At 40.1% G+C, this 12,013-nt stretch overlaps 1 protein-coding gene across 7 annotated transcripts in view; it reads right to left on the bottom strand.

Moving 5' to 3' along the window:
- Window positions 1-12,013, bottom strand: part of SIPA1L2 (signal induced proliferation associated 1 like 2) — a 196,231-nt gene that overhangs the window by 77,500 nt on the left and 106,718 nt on the right. For all 7 annotated transcript variants that reach the window (XM_019549862.1, XM_019549856.1, XM_019549858.1 and 4 more), the window contains one exon: window positions 6,943-7,217. In XM_019549862.1, coding sequence (XP_019405407.1) covers window positions 6,943-7,217 — 275 coding nt within the window. The remainder of the gene's footprint in view (window positions 1-6,942; window positions 7,218-12,013) is intronic.

The following is a 12,013-nucleotide window of genomic DNA, read 5'->3' as shown; positions in this document are numbered from 1 at the left end:
TGATCTTCCGAGGTCCCTTCCAGCCCTAATGTCTATGAAATAATAGCTTCACAATGACACTCCAAGGACTGTGAAATACAGTAAATTGAGATCTTAATTCCAATATGCCCTCTAGATACAGACTTCCAAAGAGGTAGTACAGTGCCCACCAGTGTGTCAGTCAATTCAAAAAACTTTTCACAATACTATTGGTCTTCTGAATCCAGTTATACTTAGGTGAGGCCTTGGACCTCTAATGGTCTACATGAACTTGCTGTTACCATGAGGTCAATTAAGGGTGAAGTTACCCATTACATATTAAAGGCACTTGAAGTATGTTACATGTTATATAGGAAGGGGACTTAAAACAAGAGCATCCACACATTAAATAAAGCTCATTAACTCATGCTAAGTGCTCTCTCAGGACATGTTCCCACCAGCAGGGAACATGCATTTCCCCAGGGACAAGCAGCAGTGGCACGCCTTAGTGCATGGCGCATTGCCCTGGGTACAGTAAGAGAGGCTGGCAACTCTGCTGGCCCCAGCAGCCTTACCTGGGATCCTGGGGGCTTGGGAAGCTGCAGCCACAGCACTCCTTCAGCATGGAGCCTGGCTGGCAGCAGGAATGTGGCTCTGACCAGCCAGGCTCTGATTTTGGGCAGTGCACGCTGCCACTGCATGCACTGCCCTGTTTTTTTTAGGCGTGGGGTTTTTTGCCCCCTGGCACTGCAAAGTAACCAGGCAGGGAATGCCTGCGTATACACACGTGTAGCACATGGCACCACAGATGGGTCTGCGGCACTGCATACCACATGTCCATGCTCATCTGTACATGACCCAAGAGTCTCAAAGTAATGCCATTTCCAGTGAGAGTTAACTCTAGGCCATGCTACCTAACTTCTGTTAGGGTAACTTCTGTCTGCTCCATAAAGATAAAACAAGATTTCTGCAGTCCTTCAACATCCCAGGATGCACTGCTTCTCCCCCACCCAAGCCAGATGCCAGACCCATGTTCACCAGCTCTCTATGGCAAGTCAGAGCTGGACAGGCAAGGAATGGTATTAATCCTTAAGGTAAGACTGCTCACAGAATATTCTAACTTTAACACCACTTAACGTTCCACAGATCTACTATGGTCTAAACGTATTGTGTAATTTCACCCTAAAAGTGTCCTGAATTACTCTCACCAATTTATAATACTTCCCTCTGAGACTAAGCTAGAAGCTTTTTTATATCCAGAGTCTCTCAAGATTATATATATTAATTCTCACAAGAGGTTCTGCTTCATTGTGTATCTATTCTTGAGACTGTGTGGGCCCATAGCAGGACTTTGATCTAAAACCAGAGGCCACTCTTACATATGATAAGAGTCACAGCAGAAATAGCAATAAATGAAAATAGAAGCCATTGCTGCATTCTTGCAGCTTCTTCCCCCACCCAGCATGGGAAAGATAACCATCTTATTTCTGTTCATTTTATAACAAAAGTTAATGAAAACTGAGGAAACTTTAAAAAACTGCACTTGGAGAGACTGGAAAAGACAACATTCAGGTGGCTAGATAATATTAACGTTCTTATATGTGGCTGACTTGCCCGGTAAGGAAAGAAAGAACTAGATACACGGGCTGTAGCAAATTGGTTCCAATGATTTTTAAGAGCATTTATTCTTAACCTTCCCCTCTGGTCCCCACCATGACAAACAGTCTATCATGTAACACTGACATGGTGTATTCTCTAGGAATTTGCGGCAAAGGTTGCTTCCAGGGTTCTACTCATGGGAGGATTCCTGTAAAACAGCCAGTTCAGAAACCTGTAAACATGCCAGGTCTCCAGCCAGGCTCTTAAGATAACACCATATTAGTTAATGCTTCAGAGTGTCCTTGAAAACTGCGTATTTAAATTCATTGTAAAGCAAAGACGGAAGACAGCTAAACTCCTGGATGTAGAAGCTAGTGAACAGCTGCTGAACACTTGGTGGGCTGCAAATGCTAGGAAAACATTTGATAAGGTAATATGCCTCAAATACTGCATTTTCTAAAAAATCCTTGGTTGGGGGTAGGAGTAGGGAAGGAAAATTGAACTTGTTGGGGGAAAGAAATCCTTTGTGAAAGGTTCCCACAGACAAGCAAAGAAACATTTGCTCTTCTCCCTGGCTGCAGAGAAGCTGAGGACATGCATGATTTGTTCTGAAAACATACTAGCTCTCATTTCAAAAACAAAAGTGTAACCATTCAAATGGCTTTGAAATACCCATGAAATAGGATTTCTGAAGAGAAACGTGCATATGGATCCAATATAAGACAAGTACATGTTATTCTTCAGCCAAACATTTAAGAGTGAGCATAATATTTAGCTATAGAGGCTTACTAAAGGAAAGACTTCAAAATAATGAAGAAAAGATTCCTAGGTTTTGAGGAAACCTTTTTCTATAAAATGCTACCTATAAAATGTAAAATCTGTCCCTCAGATCATTCATGCAATTGTCCTTTTGCATTTAAATTTTCCAGTATTCAATAGTTTGGAGAATGGCAAGACTTCAACAATTTGTTGCTCAGATATATGCAGGAAAAAGGAGCATTAAAGGACTGCAGCCTTGACCAAAGGTTTCTTTCAAGCATCCAACTTCAGCAGTACTTTCCTGCAGCTACCCAATAAATAAAAAGTACACTTTCTTACAAATTCAGGGGTCCTATTCTGATGGGCCCTGCACAGACAAACAACAAAGGAAATGGTTTGTTATTATAATATTTAGCATGTATATAGCACTAGCAAATAAAGGCCACTACTGGATTGGGTTCCATTGTGCCTGGTGCAATAATATAAACTTACAACCCTTATCCATAGCTTACAGTCTAAAAGGCAAAATGTAGCAAGTAGATAGCAGGCAGACTGGAGTGGGGAAGGCAAGATTAATATAACAATATGGGCAAAAATCTTAGCCAATCAGTAGCAGTGATCACTGGTCTCCAAACAACCATCTCTTCTTTCTCCCCCCACCCCCAGTAATTTGTACCATTCTCCATTTCCTTCCTCAATCCATTTAACATGCTTTTATCCAACCATCATCATTAGATGTACAATCTACAAAACACTTTTACAGACGAACCTATGAACTCCAGTTCATCAGCCTATTGGAGTAACCAAAAAATTATAAATTAAATATAGACATCGGATTTATGGCACATTATAACATGCCTAACATATGACACCTCAGGTAACCTCTCTACTATTTACCAGCTACATTCTATTACCATGTCTACATTCCTCTTCCCCTCCCCACCCAACCTGTCTCTCACTCATTGACTGCCTCAATCTGCTTTTTCATTGTCTGTCTCTCACATGCCTATTGGCCTCTGGCTCCTTTTCTATTCTGTCCAGGAAGAGCACAGACCAATTGGAGCCTAACAAAGGGTATTTGTACCCACAAGCTTACAAAGAAGAATTTTTCCAATTATTTCAGTTGGTCTAATAAAAGATATCAGATTTACCCAGGGAACCTTGTCTGCCTGTGTCCTTGGAGCAACATGGCTACAATCTATACCTCTTGATATTTTTCTACATGTTTTCATACACACTTTGTTCCTTAAATAACTTTTCTGAACATTTCCTAAAAGGAATGGCTTCAGTGTGATATGGAACAAGTTATTTGAGCATTATATGCTGTGTCTACACATTGGAGATGTTTTCTCTATGCAGGGTAGGTTTATTTAATTGCCAGTTGTTCAGGGAACCCACCTACAGAAACAAAACGATAGCTCTTACAAGGATGTCTCAGCAACCACCCAGGGTATATCTAGGACACCTGATATGGGAGGGCAAGAGGGACAGCCATGGGACTCTTCAGCCTGGAAAAGTAGTCGGGGTGACCTGGTGGCAGCTTATAAGTACATCAGGGGTGTGCATCAGGATTTGGGGGAACACCTGTTCACCAGAGTGCCCCAAGGGATGACAAGGTCCAAAGGTCATAAACTCCTCCAAGACCATTTTTGGCTGGACATAAAGAAAAACTTCTTTACTGTTTGAGTCCCCAAGGCCTGAAATAGACTCCCTCCACCTACTCTGGACTCTTAAACATTTGAGTGCTTATCTTGCTGGGATCCTTGGACCCCAGCTGACTTCATGCCCTTGGGGCAGGGGGCTGGACTCTATGATCTCCCAAGGTCCTTTCCAGCCCTAATGTCTATGACCTTGGTCTCTGAAAATACATTATTTTAACCATTTACATGTATGCTGCTGCTTTCCCCAACTTCCAGCTGCTCCATTTAGATGATAAACTTTGGGGAATGGTGGGCTTCATTACTTTCTGAAAATCAGATCCCTTTCAAGTAGTCAAAGTCATTTATCAGACTTCTGAAAATCTTGGACTTGGCTTCAGTGGGATCAAAAGGGAACTCTTTAGGAGAGGAGGCAAGAGTGAAGATTTCTGGCTCTCCTGTACTTTTGTACACCTTTTTCATCATCAGACACAAAATAAGGACCAGTGCTTTCTACATTTCTAAAAACTGAGTTATTTTTTAAAATAATTTGCAGATTTCCTTTAGTGATGAGGTACCCAGGTCCCAAAAATGTGAAGACTATATTTAGTTCCCAAAGAAGCCTCCTTTCCAAGTCACTAGGCTAACTGAACTTTACGTTACAGACTGAGTAGGTGTCAAGTGTCTTAATGTCTTGTCTTATACAAACATTTGGATTTTTGTATATCATTTTAATTGTGTTATTTTAATTAAAAACCACATATAAAATACATAAAAAATACATAAAAAACTGCACATAAGCAATACCTTTTTCCACAAACACTATAAAAATATACATCTGATCTTATACATAATGTGATCAGTTTATTCGGCCCAAACTTTGAAAAAAGCTTGGGAATGTATACCTAACAAGACAGTGAAAATTCATACTTGGAAATGGATGGTGAGAAAATCCAAGCTAAGCTGAAAGACTTAATTGCAAAATCTATGCAAGCAGGAAATACAATGCTGTTATACATCCAGATATTTTCTTTCAAAAGAAACCCAGATGTTGAAAGCGCAGGTTGGGGCAAGGAAGAACACTTGTATTTCATCAGGGAAATGATTGTTGGAGAATTGCCACTGACTGAATATGAACATACCAGCCTTTGTAGGCATTGACTTCACGGTGTTGTAAGCCATGTAAAATGTTATGGCGTGTTTCGATGCCAAGAGCAAGACACACTTCCTGGTTTTTCAATTAAATTAAAAATCATTACAAGAAGATTTAAGAATATCTTTGAAAATGAGTCAACTCTAGAGAACTTCTAATTATTCACAAAAAACCCCTCATTTGGTTTAGATAAAGGATAAGAAAACAAAAATCTGATTTCTATGAAGTTTTGAATCCAATGTAGTTGACAGCTGATATTCGTTTATTCAAGGACAGGAGAGGTAAGATCTGGTGGTGAACAGCAGTATAATCAGAGAGCAGCACTGGCAAGAGTAGAAGACTGCACCCCACCCCTGAAAAGAATGGTACAGTCATTGTTATTGTGCTCTTTTCCCAAGTATGCACTTACTTATTTCATGTTACAGCAAGACTTCTTAGCTTTAACCAAGTATTTCACTCTCGTGACTCAACATTTAATGTGAGTGCGACTTTGAAACATTTGCAGAAAATGGGAAAGAAGCCATGGATGAATCCTAGATTCTCTCACATACTACACCCGTCCATCCCCCTCCCTCCCTCTCCCCACCCCCATATGCATTTTTTTTTGTGGGGGAAGGCAAAATGGAGAGAAAAAGATTTTTCCAGAGCTGGGACAGAGCCTAAACTTCAGCTCATCCACCCTCCCTTTCCTGCACAGGCAAAAGCTATAGCTTCAACCCTTTCACAGCTGAACTGTCAGACAGTCGACTGTTCAGCCAAAAGCTGAAACTAGCTTCTGAAGACTGAACTCCATTGACAGGGTTTTGAAAAGTGCTAAAAACAATCTGCAAAGCTGTGAAATAGGAGAAGAGAGACCCAGAGTAGCTAAGAGACAGAAAAAAAATGCTGCAGAAAGGGTAGTTTGATTAGTGGAACTTCAAAACTATTAAATAGGAAGGGGGGGGGTCATTAACAGCTGTGGATTGAAGACTGATTAGGAAGAATCAGGTACATTGTAATGAACAATGAAGTTAACTGACTTCCTTGGTGTCACCAGACTAGAAATGCTAACTGCTGCTGCTAGGCAGCTGGTTTTAAACTTTAAGTGGAACAGAAATCCAGGGGGGGTGTGACCACACTAATGCTGGACCTGCACTTGTTGGACTCCAGCCTTCCCTGTCTACTGGAGAGACAAGAAGGTAAAGAAATAGCAGCCATCTTACAGCATCTGATCTGGGCAGAAAAATCAGCTTCCCCACTTCAGACTCGCACCCCAATTTTGGAATGCTAATATTTGGGAAAAGGGTTTGTGTGGTATGTGACTAAATACAGTGTAAAAGCCAACATCCCCAATATTTCACCACTGCTTTCTCAAAATTACAGTTTAAGATAAAGATATCTTGCATCTTAGTAGTTAGAAGTCAAAGAAACCTCAAAGGATATAAAGGTATATAGTTTTCAGGCAAGGATTCCCAACATCTAAAAGATAATAAAACTGTCTCCTGTGGAAGAAGAAAAGTCACAAGCAATTTTTGTAACAGTTTAGCCATGCTGTGCTTTAGTTTACATCTTATCCTTTCAAGCTTTATAAAGTGAATTCCCCATTAAATTGCTTAGAGGATCATATTTTATCTTTTATTAGGAGGTAATAGCTTTTCAGGGAGGTGGGGGAGAGGTGTGTTCAGTAGGGAGGAAATTGCTTTAATGGCCACAATTCTATTATCCCCAAATAGGAGACATGATATCCATTTCCTGAGAGCCTAGACCAAAGTAAGCCACCTGCTAAGGATGCAAATAATAAGCAGCAGGAAAGAAGAGATAGTTGCAGATGTCACATTTAGGATTGTTGTTTGTTACCTTCTTGGAGATCCATCGTCATGCGGCTGAATAATCACCACCTTTACTGTCACCGATGTGCGTAAAAGGTCAATCATCTGTTCGTGAGTCAAGGTTGCCACCGCCACTTTGCAGATCTCAACTAGACGGCTCCCTTGCCTTAAGCCAGCTTTCCATGCAAAACCAAATGGCTCCACATCTGCTACTATCCCTTCGAAGTTAACATGGAATCCAAGCTGGCCCAACCCATTCCTCCGCAGGGTCATTTCCGTTGTTTCACATCCTCTGGTCACTATCTAAAGGAGCATCAGATTGTTATGCTATTGTCTCTGTAGACTCATTTACTTGGAAACACAAAAGAATCAGTTTTCAGGTAATATAAAGCTTGGTATGGTATGACAATAGCATAGTCATTTATGTTGGACTAGAGGCTTGTGTGTAGAGCATAATACATGAAGCTCTTCAGGGCCTTAAAATTTGACTTCCCTGGAAAAACCAGCTGTCCTGTGTCAAATTTCTAACTTTTCTACAACATGAAGATGTTTATATTTCATTGAATACTTAGCAGTTGCCCTAGCTTCAAAACACAAGGCAAGCAAAATGCAAACCTGCCATTTACTTTGTCCATTGTTGCCTGATTGCCTGCAGGTGTGTGGATGTTTTTTTCCAAGACAATATTAACTTTGAGATTTAAGATAAGACAAACCAAATGAAACATTTCAATTCTAGAAGGTTATCTCCCTTTCTGTCTTAGCCAAGATCTTATGTGTTTCTCTGGGTACACAATCAGATTCTGAACCAGACAGACACACATCATCTTCAGATATAGGTATCATTACAAATAGATTAAAACTATTTGGGCGCATCCCCACAAGCATGCATGTGTGGTTTGTGGTGTTGCAAACCAATCTGTGGCGTTGCAAACTGCACACACCGCACACGTAAGCATTTGCTGTGCTTCTGTTTTGAAGCATGATGGGTTTTTTTGACACTGTAAAAAAACCCTGCACCAGAAAAAAACAAGGCAATGCACATGGTGGCAGCATGTGCCACCCGAAACCGAAGCCTGCTCAGCCAGAGCCACCAATCAGGCTCTACTTGTCCAGATTGCTACTGCTGGAGCCCCAACCCAACCTGGGACAACTTGCCACACACCAGAGTGTGCATGCTAGTTGCTTCCTGGGAATACACACCGCTGCTCATGGGGATGTGCCCTTTATGTCACTAGGAATTTTAATAATGGGGAATTAAGTTCCTTCATACTTAATTGGAAGGAAGTCTGGCATTGTATGGAATAATCAAATACTTCCAATTTTAGCTTTTGCTAATGAGATTTTTTGTTTGTTTGTTTGTTTACTTCCCTCTTACTATATAAAAATCCTCAACCATTTTGCAAATGATAAAGCAAATCTAGAGGCAGTACAGGAATTTGTGCAATGCTACTGCACTAACCTTTTATCTTTGGAGACCAAAGTAGAAATGCAAGTTTAAGTTACGATGCAAGTTAAAACGAGTTTGCTGAACAATTCTTTGTTCTTTTGCCCAGATCACAAAACTGTTTTGCTTAAAAGATGACCATAATTGGACCACTGTGAAATATTACATTTCAGGTTTGTCTATACCCCATCCACGAGCTGTCCCCCCAAGAACCAGGAATAGAAGGCAATAATCTACTTCATAGTCCCTAATTCTAACCATTAAATGGCTGACTGGAACGGTTTTGCTTTGCACAATTTATGCATGGCCTGTGACAAGCTCAAAGACATTGCTCATGGGCCCAGTTAAGTGCTTAATAGGCTTATAAGGATGGGAGGAAATAAATGTGTTTCTAAATTGTGCAGCTTTTCCATAGTTAATATTTATTATTTCAAATCATATAATAAAGTTGTATTTAAGATTGAAGCTGTCCTTAATATTCTACAGAGCTAAGTCCATATAAATCTTAGTTCATCTCTCAGCAAGCTAACTTGCTTGATGTGATATGAATAGTGCAAGACATCTTGAGAAGTCATACTGGAACAGGTAATCAGAGCAAGAAGCAAGTACTGAGAGACCCAAAGGAAAAAAGAGGCAAATTTTATATGGTCATGTTAGGCACTCTTATTACCTGAAAGTAAGGACAGACACTCAATATTTCTTATCACAAAATAAAATTTGTAAGCAGATTTCTCAGGTCACCTAACATATGCAGTAAATACCACAAGAGTATTAGTTAGCTTTAATTTATCCTGTTACAATAAAAACCTGGTTAAATTTCCCACACAGATGCTAAAATTATAAATTTTTAAGCCATGAGTCACCAATTAATTAGAACTTCTCAGAAAATGAGTTAGGTAGAATCTCATAACAACTATCAGAATTCATTTCACTGTCAACATTTTGTTGACTTACATTTACATAACTTAAGCCCATAAATGCTTTTTGCATCTCTAATAACAGGAGGGGAGATGATGGGAACAAGATGTTAAAGCAAAAAAAATTATATGAAGAATGATGTTGAATGGGAAATTATCCATAAAAATATTTAAATGGTATAGATGGTTTAAATACTCAAACCCAAGTTTTCAAAAGTGCCTAGCAAGATATTTTACAAAAAATCATTTCTCAGAGGGACCCAGCTCAGCTATTTCAAACTGCTTTAAAAGAAGTCTTAAGTTGGGCTTCCCGGAATGACTAATCAGTTTTGAAAACTGAGGTGCTAAGGTACCGAACATTAGCCTGGCAGTTTGTGCTTTGATGCCTTTTTTTTTTTTTTTTTTTAAGAACCCACTACTGTCAAGACTCCTCTATTTCATCTTTTATTATTTAGATTATCTGTAACTTTTAGAAACTTGTTATACCAATATCCTAGTAATATGTATACCACACAAAAGTGAGAACAGATACCATCACGTTTTTCTAGTGTTGTGAAGTTTTAGTTTAGGTGGTGATTTTCATGGAACATGCTTTCCATGCATTAATATATATAAAGCCCATGATTTCTACTTGACACAACATAGGAGGGGCTTTTGCTTTAACAGCACAGTATCTATTGCTCCTGTCATTACTGTTCTTACATATACTTCAGCAGTCCTATGTAGGGAACCTACTGAAAGCACAATTTCATGGATTTTGTTAAATCCAGTATTGGCTGCAAAATCTATGGAAAAAAATAAAACAAGAAAACTTACTTAAAATAAACCAGAGAGAGCCAACAGTTCTTGGGCGGGGGGGGGGCGGGCTGCCTACTAGAAGCACTACTGGCAAGCTGGCTGCTGCCCACCCCCGCCCCCCACCGTTGACTGGCTACGACAACTACCTGTCATGCAGTACTGCTCCTTTCCACCAATCAGCAGCTAGGGGTGGGGGGGGTGTCACATGATGGACAGCCCTCATAGCCAAACAGTGGCGAGAGGCAGAGCCACTGGGGCCCCTAAGCCAGTGGGAGGCATGGGGGGCCCACTGCACTACACCCACAAAACGTCTGATGGACTCTGTGTTCTGCCTGCAAAATTGGTGGGTAGCCCCCTCAAATTCTGTAGGTCCTTAATCATATGTTATGAACTGAAAGCACAAAGAACTGGAGAAGGCTAACTGCTGTTTATTACAATTATTATTACAAGACAGTGGTGCTTAACCTACGGGCTATGGGCCAGATCTGGCCCACAAAGCCGTATCATCCAGTGCACAGGACTTCCCACAGGTTTGGAAATTTGGGAGTGAGGGAGGCGTTAGCATTAATTGCCACTCTCCTACTTCCAAACTTCTGGACCCCTGGGAAGCCCCACATACTAGATAATGTGGCCCTACATGCTAGACTGTGCCTATGTAGGGTCTCTCTAACACACTGCCGGTTAGGCATTCAGTGACATAGCACACTGGATTTCACCTGCAGACCAACTCCATGTGCCAACCCCATACAGGATCCAGCCTATGGGCCAACTTCACGCCACTCCTCTAGTCTATAGGACCAGAAGGTTGGGCACCACTGCCGTAAGAAAATATTCAGATTCATTTATAAAATGCTAACGAGATGAGAAATGTGACCACTGGCACTGTATTAAAGATGATTGTTGCACCTCAGATGCATTTTTGTTATGCTTCATTTTTTAAACAGTTCATCAGTAGCATCAGAGCATCCTAAGCACACTCAGAAATCCAGTCAGAGGTCCCTTCTTCAGCATTATGTCAGTGCAGCACTCATGTCACAAACAGTTAAATCTGTCTATGTATCTATCAATATATAGATATCTATATCTAGATATGACTATTTGTGACATGAGTGCTGCACTTACATAACGCTGATGTAGATAATCACAAATGCCACATCCAGATGTGCAGGGGTGTGCGCCTGCAATGGCACAAATAGTAACAGTACAAATTTGTGCCACTACTTTGCATCACAGCGCATGCCTCTGCACATGCCTTCTGTCCAAATACATATATCTAGCTATCTATATAAGATAGATATCTCTATGTATACATATGTGGTGACTGAGTGGTTAATGCATTTGCTATTAGAAGATGGCTTTAAATACCAGTAGTGCTGCAGCTTTCAAATTAACTTTGAAGGAAAAATACGCACCCAGTAAAAAAGACAAGAAAAACAGAAGAGGAGAGAAGAGAAAGGAGGAAGAGAAAGGGAGCTTTTATAAAAAATGTGGGGTTTGAAGGCAGGGGTAAGAGAAAGAAAGGGGAGGACATGATTCAATGGAACAAAAATATGAAGCGATTAAGGGTTATCAAAATTAAGTTAGTGATAACCTTTCCTTAATTGTTATTGTCCTTAAATTGGATGCTTAAAGCTAAGAGGCTATTTAGCCCAGAACATGGTTTTTACCTTAAAGCACTCTCAAGTTAGACACAAATAAGTGTTGTACTATGCAGATTAACTGACATTGAAAGTAATTCAAATCAAAGCAAATTAATTTTGTTGCAACGTTTAGCCTCAAAATCTAGTTTTTATAAATAGGCCTTAAATTAATGTTCTGAAAATTGAAGTGTTTTTCACATAGTGTATATAATAGAATAACTTCCCTTAGAGGATCAATACATACAGCTTTCAAGCTCGCTTAGTCCTCAATTTTCTCTCAATAAATTTACATATATTGGA

Source organism: Crocodylus porosus, unplaced genomic scaffold (genome assembly GCF_001723895.1).
Source record: "Crocodylus porosus isolate Cpor-Errol unplaced genomic scaffold, CroPor_comp1, whole genome shotgun sequence".
Classification (NCBI taxonomy): domain Eukaryota; kingdom Metazoa; phylum Chordata; order Crocodylia; family Crocodylidae; genus Crocodylus; species Crocodylus porosus.
The sequence above is the reverse complement of the archived record's forward strand: the minus strand, read 5'-3'. Positions and strand labels throughout refer to the sequence as shown.